The sequence below is a fragment of the Protomyctophum bolini genome (assembly GCF_963924005.1).
Source record: "Protomyctophum bolini genome assembly, chromosome: 9".
Taxonomy (NCBI): Eukaryota; Metazoa; Chordata; class Actinopteri; order Myctophiformes; family Myctophidae; genus Protomyctophum; species Protomyctophum bolini.
In genome coordinates, this window is record NC_137870.1 from 15785812 (window position 1) to 15804453 (window position 18642).

Here is an 18642-nt window from a genome sequence, read left to right on the forward strand (position 1 = left end):
CTGTAGAATATCCATGTTATAACTAGTTAATAGCATACTTTACAAACTGTTATTCAATGAGTTATTATAATAACTTAAATATTTTAATGTCTGTACGTTGTTAAGGATTTTTAATGATCTTATAGATAGCTTATATAACTGATATTTAAAAGACCACTTCACCACTTTTCAATCTATCTTCATATAATCGTTCCTCACTAATAAAAAAATGGCGCAATTTTTTTCTACTCTGTCTGTGTCTCATAGGAGGGCTGTGGGCAGTTCAGAAACCGTCTTCCAGTGACATTATCGATGGGGAATCCAAGCTAATAGAAACTGTAGGCTTTCTAGTCCTGAAAAGTTGCAATGTGAAAATGGAAGCCATCGTTCTCACGATAATGAAAATCTATTTTTTTTTTGGTAAAACAATATTGTTTAAAAAATAATCTGCCTAATGATTATGTCAATGGAAGACTGTTTCTAAACTGCCCACAGCCCTCCTATGAGACACAGACTGAGTAGAAAAAAATCGTGCCATTTTATCATGATTATTAGTGAGGACCTATTATATGAAGTTGAAAAGTGGTGAAGTGGTGCTTTAATGAGTTATTAATTGTTAATGCTTTATACTATGCCTTATGAATAGATCATGAACAGGCTATTAGTAAGCTATTTATTTATTAATGACTTGAATGTATTAGTTGACTCAGCAGTAGATTTAAACTGGAAACACACAACACTTGCATATGTGTTTAATTTAGGTTACTAACGGGAGTAAATGAGGAATAGTTCCAAATTTAGAATAATCCCCCAATAAACTATATAAACTACTGACATGGTCTCAACAAATATACTCATCTTTAACTCCTGATTTGTTATTCACTTCTTAAGGATCCTTTGGGTATGCTTTTCCAGTTAGGAAAGTATAGGATTAGTAGTCACCACGTGTTTCCCTCAAATACTTCACAAGTCATTGAGGTAGTGTGGCCGAGCGGTCTAAGGCGCTGGATTAAGGCTCCAGTCTCTTCGGAGGCGTGGGTTCAAATCCCACCACTGCCAGACAAGTTTTTAGCTTTAGATATAGACACCTGGTTTGTCTATGCCTAGAAGTGTCCCTGAACAAGACACTTCTCCCAGAGGTGCTGTCCCCATACCACCAAATACTCCTAATCGTCAGGATGGCTTATTATTATTATTAATATTATTATTATTATTATTACCAGGAAGACGCCCTGTGGTCGCGGTGAAACAACAGAGCTTTTTTAATACGGCACAGTTGAGAAGCAGGAGTTAAACTATTAATCTGGTGTCAGTGAGGTCAGATGTAGAGTTGCTAGCCAGCTCCATATGCAGATCTAGTATGTCAAGCCATGTATGGCTATCCGGGGTTTGATGAGGTCAGTGCCGTGATCTTCATGGAGACGTGTTGTACCAACTTGCTTCATTTGCCTCATGATACGCTTCATATCGTGTCTTGAGTGTGAGGGTTTGATGATGTCGGATCGAGATATTGATGCTGTCAGATCAAGATATGGAGACAGCCATGTATGGAGCGTGTCATGAGGCGTGACGGCAGGCGTGTCACAAGGCGTCGTGACCTTCATATATGGAGACGGCCATATATGGAGTGTGTCACGAGGCGTGGTGGACTGACAACCATATATGGAGGCGGCCATATATGGAGCGTGTCACGAAGCGTGATGTCACGAGGCGTGGACTGACAACCTTTCATAGTAATCTGCGACCTACTGTCGCAATTATTATTATTATTTACATTTTGTGTTTGCTGTGGTGATTTCGTATTTGATTATGTTTATTGTTTTGCAACTGAGACATGGCCAAAGTATTTTGGCTGGGTCCCCAAGGCCCAACTCAAACGTTGAGAACCCCTGCCCTACGGGGCATAAGGTTTAAATGACTGCTCTACATTGCATTCGATCCCTGGCAGCATGTTGTGCCTTTCCTCATGACAGATTCATCTGTTCCAGCTCTTGTGTCACAGTTCTACGCCAGGTGGTTTTGGGCCTCCCAGGTTTTCTTTTGCCTGGTGGTGTCCATCGTAAGGCCACCTTTGTGGTGTGGTCCTGCTCCATCCTCAGCACATGTCCCAGTCATCTCATGAGTCTGTGTGTAATCTCCTTGGTGATACTCCGGCTCTCTGTTTGTTTGTACACTTCATTATTGGAGCTTTCATTCGGCCAAATGAGCTGGAATATTCATCTGAGGCATCTGTTTTGTTGTGGAACAACACTTCCATTTTCCTCATGTCTGTTTTGACTACTCACCAGCTCTCGGAACCATACAGCAGAACAGACTTGACATTCCTGTTGTATAGGAGCATCTTGGTTTTAAGGCTGTATTGCTTTCATCTCCAAATTGTTCAAATCTCCAAGAGTTGGGAGAAGGCACCTTGCGCCTTTTCAATTCCTAGCCTTGCCTTGATGTCTTTTGACGCCCCACGGTCCTTACTGATGTGGTTCCTCGTCAAACAAGGATGGGTCCTGTGGGGATGGAGTTGTTTACTGAGTCCGACTCTACCAATGCCTGAAGCCTGAAACAGCTAGCGCCGCGCCGGTGCGTCACAGGAGCCTCCTGTTGTCTCGCATAGTCAGACAACTATTCTACAATCTCCGAGATCCGAATAAGGAAGCTGCCATTTCCGTTCATTTTAAAATATCTTTACATTTTATTTTAATTTCCATTTCTTCTAAGCAGCAAGCTATATGCTTAGATGATTTCGATTTATATTAGGACAAATTTGCACGACTGTAAAAACAAAACGGAAGTGGGGAGGAGGCTTCACTTCCGCTTTATATTTTACTCATGATCAGAGTTTCCGTGCTCCAGATTGTATGAAGGAAGCATTTGAAAATTGCAAGAGGCAGTCTGGCCACACAAGATTACAGGAGCAGGGACCAGCAGTTGCAGAAGGAGAGGTAGCGATTATTTAGTATTGAACCCTAAACATCCGCGTTTTGATCAATCAGCGCAATCCGCGGCTCAATTCAGAGAAAAACGTCTCTTATAGATCGCGGCACACATAGCATTGAGCGAGCGGCCATCTTGAGAAGGGCAAAATGCACCGATCCGTGCATTGCCTAGTGACGGGAAACGCTGCTTTATACTGTAGTGCCATGATAGTTTCTGGAATCGCTGCTTTACTGTAGTGCCGTACGTGTAGCTTCTGAATCAATGAAAAACTACAAATTGCGTCAATCACGTCAACAGTAAGAATCAGCATTGTGATTTATTACGGCAATTACGGCAAGGGCAGTCAAAGAGTTTTAATGTATTCGCTTGTCAAAAGAAAAGCTGTTCTGTTTATATACTTACTCGATCAGCTTGTTTAGCCCAGCAGCAGCACTGTTGTACCACAGAGTACCAATCAAGCCTTTCTCCCATGATAAGTCTGGTGTTCTGTACAATACCACACCACGGTGTGTGTCTGTGTCTGTCTGTGCATGCGTGCGTGCGTGCATGCGTGTTTGGCAGTCATTTGGTATGCTAATGAGGCATGGTCTGTAATCCTTTTAGAGCTAATCTCACTCAATCCCCACAGTCCAGGCCTGAGCATTCTCTCTCTCTCTCTCACTCACTCACTCACTCACTCACTCACTCACACACACACACACATACACACACACACACACACACACACACACACACACACACACACACACACACACACACACACACACACACACATTACGAAGCACATTTTCATGTTCATCATTGCATTGCTGGTTTGAAATGTAGAACATTTAGTGTTGTGAACTTGTAGATCTGATATATTTTCACTATATTTAAAATATTCATAATATATTTGGGTCCCAAGAGCCCCTTCCTAAAAATTGTGTGCATTAAAAAAAAGAATAATAAAATACATTACTCAAGTTCGGTTAGTCTCTGTCTTTTATATAGTCTCTTATTTTTTTAGGACAAAACATATGCAGTACATATGCAGTGGTTGCACGTGTGTGTGGTTGCATGTGTGTGTGTGTGTGTGTGTGTGTGTGTGTGTGTGCACACATGAGGTCGAGTGTCTCTGTTGCTCCGGTAAGCTAGCAGCGTTTTTACTGTCAGTGCTGCTCTTATCTCAACAGCATGCACGTCGTAAAAAGCAAGGTGAACTTTGCTATCCACTGACAGAGAATGTTAGCACACAGCCTGAATGCTGATTATGCTTGCTCGTCAACGCGCGCATGCGTGCGACTGTGCGTGCGACTGTGCGTGCAACTGTGCATGTGTGTGCGTGTATATGAGTTTAGCTAATTCTCCAGGATTGCGGACATCATGAACCATGCAGTCAGATGGTGGTTGGTGCGTTGCCATGGCAATCCAGCAAAAAGGGTCGCTTTGAGACATTTTTTCCCCAGACTGTGTGTGTGTGTGTGTGTGTGTGTGTGTGTGTGTGTGTGTTCATTCTTGTCGTGTCCAAGACCATGAGAGAAAGAGGTCAACATGTAAGCCCACGTGTACAGACGGTATAACAGGGTAGCAGAGACAGCCTGTGTGCACAAGTGCTTTGTTAAGTCCAGCTTTACTCGTACTCAGTTTGCACCACCAACCACTATCCGTATCTGTGTACATCTTATCCTAACCTCTCTCTCTCTCTGGCACCTTATAGGCTATAAAACAAAACCAGTCACAAGATGTATTTATTTTGGCTCCATGACGTCTCATGTCGTCATTTAGTGCACTGAACAAACATTATAGGTTCATAGACTTGCCTGGCAAACAATGTTGTTAAATGTGCTCTAAACAAACATTAAAGGTCCAAATACAAATTCAAAAGCCACTTGCAATATCCTCAGAAAAGGGTTTCTCCACGATGTTCCTTTTAATAGCCTGGCTCGTTGATCTAGGTCAGGGTTCCCCAATGCATTTTCCTGAAGGGCCATATTTTGACTAGGGTACCACGCTGGGGGCTGAGTCCGCACGCGTGAAAATTTGGGGGTTTTATTTTTTCATTAATTAATTTAGCTTAGAATAGATGTAACACCATTGGTCCTTGAGGCGGTTCCAGGTGGTGTATAATGATGTGGGACCTCAATTTATTATAACTTTTATTTATAAAAATCAATGTCAACTTAACTCTGAGAGAGTACAAATGGAACCAAATGGATCAGATCTGTTATGGTCCATGTAATGCCATTTATATGCGGGCCGCCTATTGGGGAACCCATATGATTCTTGGTTTGGGTGGGACAAGCCCATATTTTGGTATGGGCATGGGCAGAGTGCCGGCCTGGGATCAGCAGGTCCCAGGTTTGATTCCCAGCTCTGGCAACGTGTCAAGCTCTCCCTCAACAAGACACCCATTATCCCCCTGTGCTCCCCAGTGAGAAGCGAAGCTGAAAACTGAATTCCTCCCCATGGGATGAAATAGGTCTTAATTCTCTCTGCAGGTATGAAGGAGCTGTCTCCTCCTCCTCTGAACCTGAGGCGCCTGTACGGCGAGACGCTGGAGCTGGAGCCCGTGTTGATCATCATCTCTCCCGGTGCAGACCCCTCCCAGGAGCTGACAGAGCTGGCAGCCGAGACCGTTGGCAGGGAGGCCTACCACGAGGTAGGACAAACACCATGCCAACCCAAGTTCTGCGATCATACCTACTGTACAGTGCAGATTAGTGGCCCTACGATTCAGGGCATTCCATCCAAGACAAATAGGAATAGAAAGACCTGCCAGCTGGTTTACTTCCTGCATCAGTGTGACCAGACCAGAAGTAGGTTGGATTCTATTCATTCCGACGTGAACACAGCTTCTGAATGATTATTTAGCCCAATGGTCACTGTACTGTTATATATGTGGCAGTAGTCCACATAATCTTCCCAACGCTCTGACATTACAAATGCCTTTTTTTTCAGAGAGACAAATCAGAAGAACGTCAACTTTGTTATTGACCTTTTCTGTCCAAGCAATGCACCCTCGTGGGATCTTGCACCAGTAAACATAGCAGGTTCATTCGATTTGCTGTCAGACACTTAAGATACCCTTTTGTGTACCATTCCGCACCTAGTGGCAAAAGGTGGGATGGTATCTTTGATTCCATCAGCGTAAGAGGCCGCTCGGCTGCATGCTAATCATTTGTATTCATCAATATATAATATTAGGATGTGGAATTCAATAGATTATATACAAGAAAGAATTGTAGACAAAACCAAATGGATTTTGTTAATGTATTGTATACTATTACAAAACTCAACATTTGTTTTGTTTTTCTCCATATTAAAATGTCAACTCTCTTTATCTCTCTCTCTCTCTCTCTCTCTCTCTCTCTCTCTCTCTCTCTCTCTAGATCTCTATGGGTCAGGGTCAGGCTGATGTGGCCTTAGCCATGCTCAGGGAATCTTCCCGTAATGGAGACTGGCTTTGTCTCAAAAACCTCCACCTGGTCACTGCATGGCTACCGCTGCTGGAAAAGGTCAGTCGTTGCGCGCGCGCGCACATTATTTTGGGGGAAAAAGTTGATTCCTGACCATTGACTACACAGGACTACTATCTGTACCATGTAGATCGCTGGACCTTGCACATGTAAACAGAGCTGCTATAAAACAGATCTTCTCTTCTCCTACATAATTCCCCACTTTGTCTGGCTACCTTAGTTTCTAGTTTTTAACCTTTTAACTTATTAACTAGTTTATCTTTCTAATAAAACAGTTTTTAATTTGTTCTGTAAAGCGACTTTGGGTACCTTGAAAAGGTACTTATGTAAACATAAGTTTTCTCATGCCAATAAAGCTCATTTGAATTGTATGCACCACTGGAATTTGGCACCTAAAAGCTTCTTTGGCAGCGGTGGGATTTGAACCCACGCCTCCGAAGAGACTGGAGCCTAAATCCAGCGCCTTAGACCACTCGGCCACGCTACCACAAAGTCCCATCACGTGTGAATTAATAGTTGGTTATCATCCGTACTGGATTAGAAGGATAAGTGAATAGTACACCATGATTTTAATTTGACCGAATTCAGTTGTTGAGACAATGTCAATAGTTTGTATAGATTATTGGGACGTTATTCTACATTTGGAACTATTCCTCATTTACTCAAGTAGTAAATCAAACACATAAGGTGCCGCGTGCCTGATGTTTCCAGTTTAAATCTAAACTGGAAACATTAAACAAGTCATTAGTAAATATCTTACTAAAAGCTTGTTCATGGTCTATTAAATGTGTATAAGGCATAATTATGAAGCATTAACATGCATTTAACCACTCATTTATAACTCGAGAGGAGGAGCAAAAAGTTGTATATACGAGCAGCCGACGGGTCTTATTTTCACGTAATATGTCAGGCGCGATGCGATCAGAAATCACTATTTACATCTGAACGTCGGGCGGATTGGACTAAAACAACAACTTTGGAGTATTTATCTGAGAAAACAAGCAGCAAAGAAACGACAATGAGTGGATCCTTATAGGAGGCGTGCGCATTGATCATCATGATGGGAAGAACGTAGGCGCTGTCTAGCAGCCTGGGCAGCACGAAAGGTTAGTGTTGAGCTTTGGCTGCATGGAATTTATATAAACCTTACAACCCGCCATCTGACGGGTATGGCGACCTTCGGAGTTACATCTTAACCCGTAATCTGACGGGTTCCGAAGCGATTTGGCGTCATGAGTGTTAAAAGCACACTGCACTGGAACGCGAAACAAATCAAATATGTTTACTTTTCTTTCATCTTCCATCTCTCAAATCTCTCCACGTCGGTAGTCTCTATTTATCGTATTTGTGATCCTCTTCGGGTTATCTTTCATAATTCACGTGCACGCGCACACATGCGTGCATCACTCACATTGAATCAAACACCAACATTCTGCCTGCTGGTGCAGATTTACATATCTAAAATAACCTCCTGTTCGTTTGCCACGCATATGCATTTTTGCATTCCACCTGCTGGCTCATGTTAGTCACTGTGTGTGTGTGTGTGTGTGTGTGTGTGTGTGTGTGTGTGTGCGTGTGCGTGTGTGTATGTGTTTGCGTGTGCGTGTGCTCTCGCTCGCGTGTGTGTGTGTGTGTGTGTGTGTGTATGTGCGAGCGCAATTCCCGACTTCGCTTTTAGTGCTGTGTCACTGTAGCAGGTCATATCTCACTGGGAGGCACAGGTGTTGGCAGTGATTGGACCGTGTGCGTGTGTGCGTGTCTCCTGGGGTTAGCCACAGACCGTGCTGTCCAGGGAGATGTCAGTGCTGAGTCCAATGTGAATGAAATCAGCTTACAGTCCTCTGTCCCTTTGCTCTCTCTCTCTCTCTCTCTCTCTCTCTCTCTCAATTCAATTCAATTCAATTCAAAGGACTTTATTGTTGCCAAAGAACAATACAATCAAAACAAAATGTATGTGCAATTGAAAGTCAGAATCTCCAATAAATTAATTTCTATGTACTGAGATCACTCGATGCAGCTAGTGCAGGAATACACACAATGATTAGTCTTTAGGGTGGTTGTGTTCCATATGATATCCTTCTCCTATATCACAGCAGCTCACAAATCTTGCTGCTGTGTTTGCACATTGTTGTACTTCGCCCAGCAGATATGGGATTAGTCATGTTTTCAAAATCTCTGTGGGTGATTGCAATCTCTGGGAATTATGTGTCTCTGATGTCTTGGTACACTGGACAGAGGGTTAGGAATTACTGTGTAGCTACTAGCTCAGTTTCTACTTCATTGTATGGGCAGTGGATAGTGCATAGTCTGTTTTCCCTATAGGGAGACAGGTCTGCCTATGACGGCCTTTCTCGATCGCAAGACTGCTCACTGAGTCTGTACTCCACAGTGTTTAGGGCCAGATAGCATTCTAGTATACTCTGCTTTTGTGGGGTTTTTTTATCTGGTGGCTCTGTTTGTGTTTGTGCACTGAGTTCCAGGGCCAGCTGGCTGAGGGGGCACCTCTCTAGAGTTTAGCTGTGTGTGAGTGCCTTATGGAGTGCATCTGGGTCACTTTCTTTGAGGTGGTTGTAGAATGTATGTGCCCTCTTTTTATTTTGACTGAGTGGGTATCATCCTAACTCTGCCCTGCCTGCATTATTTGGTGTTTTCCACTGGATCCCGTTGAATGGATTTTCCAAATTCTCTCTCTGAGAATCAAAGGAGAGGTGAGGTGTGTGTGTGTGGGGGGGGGGGGGGGGGGACGACAAAAAAGAAAAGACTATCGGACGCAGAAGGGAGGAAGGGGAGGGGAAGAGAGGGGGGTGTCACAGCAAGTTAGAGCAGACAGGTGGAGAAGCATCCAGGGATGAAGGAGAGTACAAAGAGATATCGCCTTCATCTCACTTATATTTTATTACCTCTCTCTCTCTCTCTCTCTCTCTCTCTCTCTCTCTCTCTCAAGCTTGTAGAACAGCTTTCTGCTTCTTTTCAACCCACCCCTCTCTCCTTCCCTCCTTCATTGCCCTCTGGGACCTGTAAGCAGACAGTTGAGCAGAGAGAGAGAGAGAGAGAGAGAGGTGCAAGTGTGGTCAATGTTCCCTGAGTATAATTGATGCTGGCATTGCGTCTCTCTTGTCTATATGACATCCTCCTTCACCATCTGTCTATTTTTCTGTTGTCTATCTCTCATTATTTTTGTCTGTTTATCTGCCATGTCTCTCGATCTCTCCCTCTCAAACGAGAGAGAGAGAGAAATACATGTTACTGGGTCATTTCGCCCCCACAGGAGGACTGCATGGCAAATGTCAGACCCCCATGCACTGATGCAGGGTCTAAACTCAAAACATTATTTTTTCCCTTTTCTTTTTAGTTGAGAGAGTTATCCTTCAAATACTGCACCAACTCTTCTCATTCATTAAAAAGCATCGATCAAAGCCGGAGCTGGAGAAATCCAAGATAAAAAGTTTATTCACTTCACCTTCTTCGAACAGCTCAATTTGTACGCTCCCAACGCGGCTGTACATTGAGTGATATCTCCCTTTGATGCTGTTTGCCCTCGCACGCACGCACACATGCACGCACACACGCACACACTCACTCACACAACTCTCTCCCCAAAGCTAGTATCTGGGGATAGAATCGACTGTGCTATCAAGATGTACAGCCTGGAGCAACGCCCGTGAAACGAGGAGTCTTAGATCATCAACGGAGCATGATCTCATATAATGACGCTTCCTGCACTAGCAGGCGTACCGTTTCATTCGTCCTGGAGATATACAGTCTGGACATGGTCCAGAGACGTGTGTGTGTGTGTGTTTGTGTGTGTGTGTGTGTGTGTGTGTGTGTGTGTGTGTGTGTGTGTGTGTGTGTGTGTGTGTGTGTGTGTGTGTGTGTGTGTGTTGGGACTGAGGTGTTACAAATATCGCAACTGGTGCAGTAATGCTAACTACATCTGTACTGTCACTCAAGTCATTTTTGACAGGTGGAGGTGCTCTGATCTCTAGATAAGATTATCTATTGAGGCCAAACATGCCAACCGCATTATACGCGAGCATGGAAGACATTGCATTTGCATATTGTGCGTGCGTGCTGAGAATTAATCCCCCCAGTTGATACTGATGACCCCAATTTTGGGACCCTGGCTCACAGACTCTCTCTCTCTCTTTCACAAGTGCCATGAATTTTGGCCAAACAAAGCATGAGTTATGACTGTTCAGGGTTTCATTTTCAAACAATTACAAGCGTGTGTGTGCGTGTGGGGGGGGGGGGGGGAGACTGAATTTTGCTCCATCTTGTTTGAATGAGCACCTAATTAAACGGCATGGAAACCCTGAGGCACCAACAAATTATTTTTAACCCAGAGAGAGAGAAAGAGAGAGATGAACAGATGAAGGACAGACCATAAGTGCAATTAAGTGAGGATGTTTTACCAAGTGATATGTTTTATACTCGAGTGGGAGATTGACCCAAAATGCTGTTGATTCCTTGCTAAGTAGACAACTCTGTGCGACCCTCACATCTAGTAAACCACATGACCCCATAGCGTCCAAGGCCTAGCATCCCCAAGGTCAGTGGTTCTCAAACCTTTTCATGTCAGTGATCCGCAAAGGTTTGATACTTTTTGCAAAAATGTTCAAAAATAGCAGATGTACAAGCTCGCCACACGGCATTAAGTGACTCGTATAGCCTCTGCTTTTGAAAAGCCAATGTATGAAATATGGATAGTGCGGTTAAAATGATTGTAAAGCTTTATTAAGCTAGAGAGAAATGAAATGTGCACGTCTTGATCAATGTGTGTGTGTGTGTGTGTGTGTGTGTGTGTGCGCTCCTCTCCATCTCTTCCCCACAGGAGCTGAAGGCGCTGCAGCCCAAGGCAGGTTTCCGCCTGTGGCTGACGGCCGAGGTTCACCCCAAGTTCCCTCCTATCCTCCTACAGTCCAGCCTCAAGGTCACCTATGAGGTACGCACCACACACACACACACACACACACACACACACACACACACACACACAGTCAGTAACCACTGCCTTGTCTACAACAAGACAAATAACACTCTGATTGCAGAATGCATTTGTCCATGTGTGTGTCTCTTTACACGTCTGTCTCTCTCTCTCTCTCTCTCTCTCTCTCTCTCTCTCTCTCTCTCTCGGTAAAGGTCATATCAGGGATTTTCTGTATTTCATTCTCTCCTGGGGCACAAGTAGAAAAAAAGGAAGAAACATTTACAAACAAGTCCTGTGTGTGTGTGTGTGTGTGTGTGATAGAGTGAGAGTATTTCCGTACATATATTTTAAGCAGCAGAATGCAGAGAGACCAAGTTCCAACATAGGTTTGAAGATGATCTTGCTGAATGATGCACTTCATCTAAATACAGAGACCTATTACATTATTGAGTCTATACAGGACTGACAGTTTTAGTGAGAGCAACACTGTTGCTGTGATTAAACCTTAATGAAACCTTTCCAGAATCTTGTTTTCATATAGGAAGGAATTGATTTTGATTTGATTATATATTATATAGGCGCGGGTTCATATATAGTATATTGCTAATAAAAAGGAGAATGGATATTTGTCTATAATCAGTTAGAGTCTCACTATCTAAATGTGGTGTCTTCATATGGTTTAACTTTAAAACAGAGTTTGCAACCCTGTTTAAGCTTAAAGAACAGAGTCAAGATGAGAGGTGGAGAAGTTCCTCTATCATGCTTAGCTTATGAACATTTTCTCATAAGGATCGCCAGTGTCAATAATGCAATAATATTGGTTGTGTTTACCACTGAACAGAGAAGAGAGGTCATGCAGCTCGTAGTCACGATGCAAATACTTTATTTTAATAATAAAATATAGCAAACTCCTCACGTTTCAAAACAGGTTTGTGAGAGAAGGTGGGTGGAAGGGCCAGGATTTAGCAGCTGGTTAATAGTATAATATCAACTTGCTAGCATTCTAACTAATCATTTGAAAGAAATGTGCTTTTCGTGCCGGGCATACAGAGTTATTATAGCCAGCTATGATTACATTTTTAGCTTCCATGCCATATCTCGCTAATTCTAAATGAATATGACTTTGAATTAAAGTGCAAGACTGTCTTCTGCTTTAACAGGAACAACCTGATAAAAATAGCACTGAAAAGATCAGAGGATGTGAGGATACTTAACACTCGCTTATTTAATTATATTCATGGTATGTGGACACAACCAAAGGCAAATTGAAATTCTGCCTCTGTTATTCACTTTCTATACAAGTCACCCACACAGATATTACGCACGCACGCACGCACACACACACACACGCACACGCACTCACACACACACACACACACACACACACACACACACACACACACACACACACACACACACACACACACACACACACACACACACACACACACACACACACGCACACACACACACACACACCGAACAATACAGTATGTCCTTACAGGAAAATGTAGTCCAGTTGATCTCTCTCGCTCCCTGAGGCTGAAAGCGAGCGTCATTCACTGTCAGCAGCTTTCCTCTAATAATAAACAGCCTGCAGGGGTCTCTCTCTATCTCTCTATCATCTCTTTTGTAAAGTGGTAAATAGATTTTAACTGCTAATTTAACCATAGTGTTGCTGTTGGGCATGATAACCCATGCATACTGTACGTTTACCATACGTTTTGGTTTCTGAACAGAGATGATTCGAACCCTGGCACCCCTATTCTATTCTGGGAATGAAATTAGCCAATGTACAACTGAGCTTGTAGATCATTTCGGCAATACAAAGAGACACTCGTGTGAAGTGAGGGCTGCCTATGGTCAAGTCCATAGACTTGGCTGCCACATTACGTCATCGAGGGCACACACAAAGCCAGGCATTGGAGGGGCTAGCGCCCCTCAAAAAGGAGGCAGCCTTTAGAATCTATAGCAGTGGTCCATTGTTTATTGATCAGTTGAGCCACGGACGGGTCCATTTGGTTTCATTTCACACTCTCAATTGTTAAAGATCTATAGGGGGCCATTTGGTTTCCAACTCTCCATCATTTAGCTGCATGGGGACCACCAAGGACCACTGGTCTATAGTATAGATCAGGGGTGCCCAAAAGGTAGATCACGATCTACCAGTAGATCACAAAGGCTGTGCAGATCGCATGACATGCCCCTAAAGAATATTTAATTTAAATATAAAATATATATATATATTTTTTTGCATCTGCTACTTGAATTAAAATTACTTGATTGATTGACATAAAAGGGCTTTTCAGCTCAAACCAACAATGCAATCTTATAGTTTCAAGAGTGTTGCTGTGCACAAACGTCGGTAGCATTACAAATTAAATACAAAAAAGACTACCTATTTCATGATAATTATATTTAGACTATGGTATTCAGTGGGTAGATCTTGTCATTTTTAAAGTAGCTCTCAAGCGTGGGTACCCCTGGTATAGATCATTGGGGGACTCAGGTCAACGATAGCGTTTATGTGTTGAGTAAGTTCAGTCTGTGTCATGGTTTTGTAATATCCATCACTATGAATACAAATTAATACAGTACAGTAAGTAATAGGAAGTACTAGTAATAATAACAGAGGGCTCTTTTTAGCCTGTTAGCTTCAATCATCAAACATTATTATTTAAAGATGGAGTGCCACGATTTCTTTCCACCCTAAAGTGTATAGTATTTTTTTAAATGTTGTTTTTATGTGGACATGCCCACCAGTTAATTAAGTATCCCTGGTTTGCCTGGTGGGTGGTGATGGGTGGTGATCCACCTGAACTGAAGCCTCACCCATTAGGTTAGGGGAGGGGCTGATAGTGTGGTGTCACTATATTACTGTTTATTTCATTGGCCCGTTTGACTGTCAAGTGTTCAGCCTCCAGGAAGAAACCCTAAATACAAAGTGAATACAGTCCATTGCATATAAAAACGACTCCAGGGTGTCTAATGAAGTACTGTCACCTCATAGACACATGAAAAACTGGAAAAATACAAAAAGTGTGGCACTCCATCTTTAATTAGCACCCAGCGGTTCCCAAACTTTTCAATGTCAAGGACTCTCATATACCTACCGTACCTTACCTTAATTAGTATTATACAATTTTACCATAGCATAGCATATATACAATTTACAATTGGGTTACTGAGGTATAAATACTGTAAAAATATATATAATAATAAATACCAGTAATAATAATAGTAGTGGGACTCGAACCCAAGCCTGCAGGGGAGACTGCAACCTGACCGCAGTGCTATCGACCGCTCGGCCATCCTAACATGTCACCACCTATGAATCATTATACTAGCCTATAATAACACATGTATAACTCAATAAAAAGTCTGGATCCATCCGTACAAAGAGACCCCTGAAAGCCATCCATCTGGCAACACCAACCACTAATCACTTTCCCCTAACTGGCTTCCCACCCACGATAACGGCCAGTTTTGTTCATTGCCCGGGCAAGCCGGAGTCACCATGGAGGTGTTGAACATCAGTCTCCGCAGTGGATCTCATGCCAGTTGGTTATTTATGCATTCACTTCCATCATTTGGAGGGTTTCCATGGATCTTGACAGCCCAGCATGTGGTGTCAGTCTCAGTCTGTGAGGGTTGGGAGTTTAGTCCTTGACTAACGAAGTGTGTTAATATCCAATCAATCTTCTCACTGACATTCAGAGTATAGCTTAATGAGACTCTTCATGATGCGTTATACTCAAAACAGACTGACAGGAAAAGAAACTGGACCTGACTTGAAGCTGAGAGTAATGACAATACACAGTATTCCCACCACAATCACTAAGAAAGGAGGGTTTGGAACAGCAACTATTGATTATCTTTCTTCTTAATTTTTTACATGAATGGAGTAATCTAGAAGCACATGTTCTATATAAATATTTTTCTTTTTGAGAGCCGCTATCCCCTTCTATGCATGGCTTTCTGAAATTACTGTGTCAGCCAAGTCTATGGACTTGTAATGTTTGTTTAGAGAAATGTAGCTTAATGAGACTATTAATGAGGGAGTGCCAATGGAGGGAGAAGGCTGCTTCCGTGCGAGCTCCGCTACATTGTGTCACTATAAAGTTCTTGCCGAAAGAAACCCCTTGGTTGTATGGCTGTACAACCTGAAAATAACAAAACCACCTTATGGTCAAAGTCAAAGAAACCCAACGAGTGTGTTTGTGAAACAAGCTTTTAAGTATCCAAAACCCTTTACTTTTACTTATTTGTGGTAAAAGTGCTCAAACTTTCTTCTTCCCTGCCTTGATCTCCTTACCCCACCCCCCCGACCACCACCCACCCCCCTCTTCTTCCATTTCTTTGTTTTCTTGGGAAAATAACACAATAGGAACTATGCACAAAACATCATTTCACCCACTTGTTTTACTTGTAAAACTGATATTAACAAAAAATGTTGCCAGCCAAGTCAATTTTTGATTAGTGCAGTAATTACAACATAATATGAGGTCATGTGGCTCAGTGGCTGATATAAATCCAGTGGGTGCCCATATCACATATCAATGAAAATCAACAACTTAAACTCTAATTTATTCTTAACAGTGTCATGCAAAAATGGCTAAAATAGATAGATATAAATTGTTACACGTCTAGAGTAGAATGAGTAGAGTCTTGCCATAAGAACATCTATCTTTTGTTTATAGGGGATGTTAAAAATAGGCCAGTGTCCTGCCTTCTCTTTATTGCCTGTGCTTAGACAGCCAAGAGACACCCGGCGCTGTGGCTTAGTTGGTTAAAGCGCCTGTTTAGTAAACAGGAGATCCTGAGTTCGAATCTCAGCAGTGCCTTTTTTCTCCCACCCGCACATGGAGATGTTTAATCTGAAACCACATTCCTGGTGCTGCATTTCACACTCTGAAACAGGTTAGGTAACATGTGGCGCTGTGACTTAGTTGGTAAAGCGCCTGTCTAGTAAACAGGAGATCCTGAGTTCAAATCTCAGCAGTGCCTTTTCTCTCCCACCCACACATGGAGAGAGTTTTTATCTGAAACCACATTCCTGGTGCTGCATTTCACACTCTGAAACGAGTTGTGTATCACCTGGCGCTGTGGCTTAGTTGGTTAAAGCGCCTGTTTAGTAAACAGGAGATCCTGAGTTCAAATCTCAGCAGTGCCTTTTCTCTCTTGGAGGCGCGGGTTCAAATCCCGCTTCTGACATTTTGATTGATTGATTGATTGAAAAATGTATTAACAGTTTGTAGAATTACAGTACATTTCAAGCACAAACTCAATACAGAGACTGTTAACTGTGAGTGGACGACCCAATTAAGCATTACACTTGTTTACAACAGGGTCCACATTGTTCAATTCATCAAAACATATAGAGACATACAAATAGACACTTCTATGTAGTTAAAGAACAGAACAGGAATTCATCATATATAAGCAAAAAGGGAAAAGATACATATACAGTGAGGGGAAAAAGTGTGGGGGGGGGGTGTGGGGTGGGGTGGTGTTTTTACAGGGGTGCCTGTCTCGTACCTCCAAATGGAAACATGTTCCAGACTCTCGGGCCCCTTTTCCACCGGTTGGGAACCGGTTCAGTTATTTTTGGTTCTTAATCCATGAGCCAGAGCTCTGAAATTGGTTAATTATGAATTGAGTGTGCAAAATCATATATTAAATTGCTACAAATGTTAGTTGCAGAAACCCAATTTAATTTTCACTAAGTTAGGTACGAATCATCTTGTGAGGTCATGTCAGGATGGCCGAGCGGTCTAAGGCGCCAGACTCAAGGTGACAAACCTTCCAGGTTAAGGGACTTCTGGTCTCCGAATGGAGGCGCGGGTTCAAATCCCGCTTCTGACATTACTTTTATGAATTTCTTCTTGATGAATTGAATACATAGGACCACAATGGAAACAAGTCATCAGGGCTTTTTGTGTTACTGTTATCCTTGTAACGTTACTTGTGTAATTGTACCGCTGTAAAGTCTGCCATTTGTTTGCCAAGTATTATTATATTAAATCAATCAATCAAAGTCATGCGACAAATACTGTCAACAATGGTCTTGATATGCCATACCATTTGTCTGTAATTGCCTTAAAAATGTGTGGACAGGGCCTATTTCGTAAAAAAAAGGAAAGCATATATCATGAACACAACAACCGATCTTACCCAAATTGGAATTGCATGTTGAGGGGCCTCTATGGAGCAGCTCCGGAAGTGCTTCCATTTATTCCCATTTCACACTCTGAAACGAGTTCAGTGACACCTGGCGCTGTGGCTTAGTTGGTTAAAGCGCCTGTTTAGTAAACAGGAGATCCTGAGTTCAAATCTCAGCAGTGCCTTTTCTCTCCCACCCACACATGGAGATAGTTTTTATCTGAAACCACATTCCTGGTGCTGCATTTCACACTCTGAAACGAGTTGTGTATCACCTGGCGCTGTGGCTTAGTTGGTTAAAGCGCCTGTTTAGTAAACAGGAGATCCTGAGTTCAAATCTCAGCAGTGCCTTTTCTCTCTTGGAGGCGCGGGTTCAAATCCCGCTTCTGACATTTTGATTGATTGAAATATTTATTAACAGTTTGTAGAATTACAGTACATTTCAAGCACAAACTCAATACAGAGACTGTTAACTGTGAGTGGACGACCCAAGTAAGCATTACACTTGTTTACAACAGGGTCCACATTGTTCAATTCATCAAAACATATAGAGACATACAAATAGACACTTCTATGTAGTTAAAGAACAGAACAGGAATTCATCATATATAAGCAAAAAGGGAAAAGATACATATACAGTGAGGGGAAAAGGGGGGGGGGGGTGTGGGGTGGGGTGGTGTTTTTACAGGGGTGCCTGTCTCGTACCTCCAAATGGAAACATGTTCCAGACTCTCGGGCCCCTTTTCCACCGGTTGGGAACCGGTTCAGTTATTTTTGGTTCTTAATCCATGAGCCAGAGCTCTGAAATTGGTTAATTATGAATTGAGTGTGCAAAATCATATATTAAATTGCTACAAATGTTAGTTGCAGAAACCCAATTTAATTTTCACTAAGTTAGGTACGAATCATCTTGTGAGGTCATGTCAGGATGGCCGAGCGGTCTAAGGCGCCAGACTCAAGGTGACAAACCTTCCAGGTTAAGGGACTTCTGGTCTCTGAATGGAGGCGCGGGTTCAAATCCCGCTTCTGACATTACTTTTATGAATTTCTTCTTGATGAATTGAATACATAGGACCACAATGGAAACAAGTCATCAGGGCTTTTTGTGTTACTGTTATCCTTGTAACGTTACTTGTGTAATTGTACCGCTGTAAAGTCTGCCATTTGTTTGCCAAGTATTATTATATT

At 42.5% G+C, this 18642-nt stretch overlaps 1 protein-coding gene across 1 annotated transcript in view; it reads left to right on the forward strand.

The window, feature by feature from the left end:
- Positions 1–18642, forward strand: part of dync2h1 (dynein cytoplasmic 2 heavy chain 1) — a 268404-nt gene that overhangs the window by 173225 nt on the left and 76537 nt on the right. Inside the window, exons 82-84 of the mRNA XM_080771399.1 lie at positions 5388–5548; positions 6279–6404; positions 11197–11307. Coding sequence (XP_080627525.1) covers positions 5388–5548; positions 6279–6404; positions 11197–11307 — 398 coding nt within the window. The remainder of the gene's footprint in view (positions 1–5387; positions 5549–6278; positions 6405–11196; positions 11308–18642) is intronic.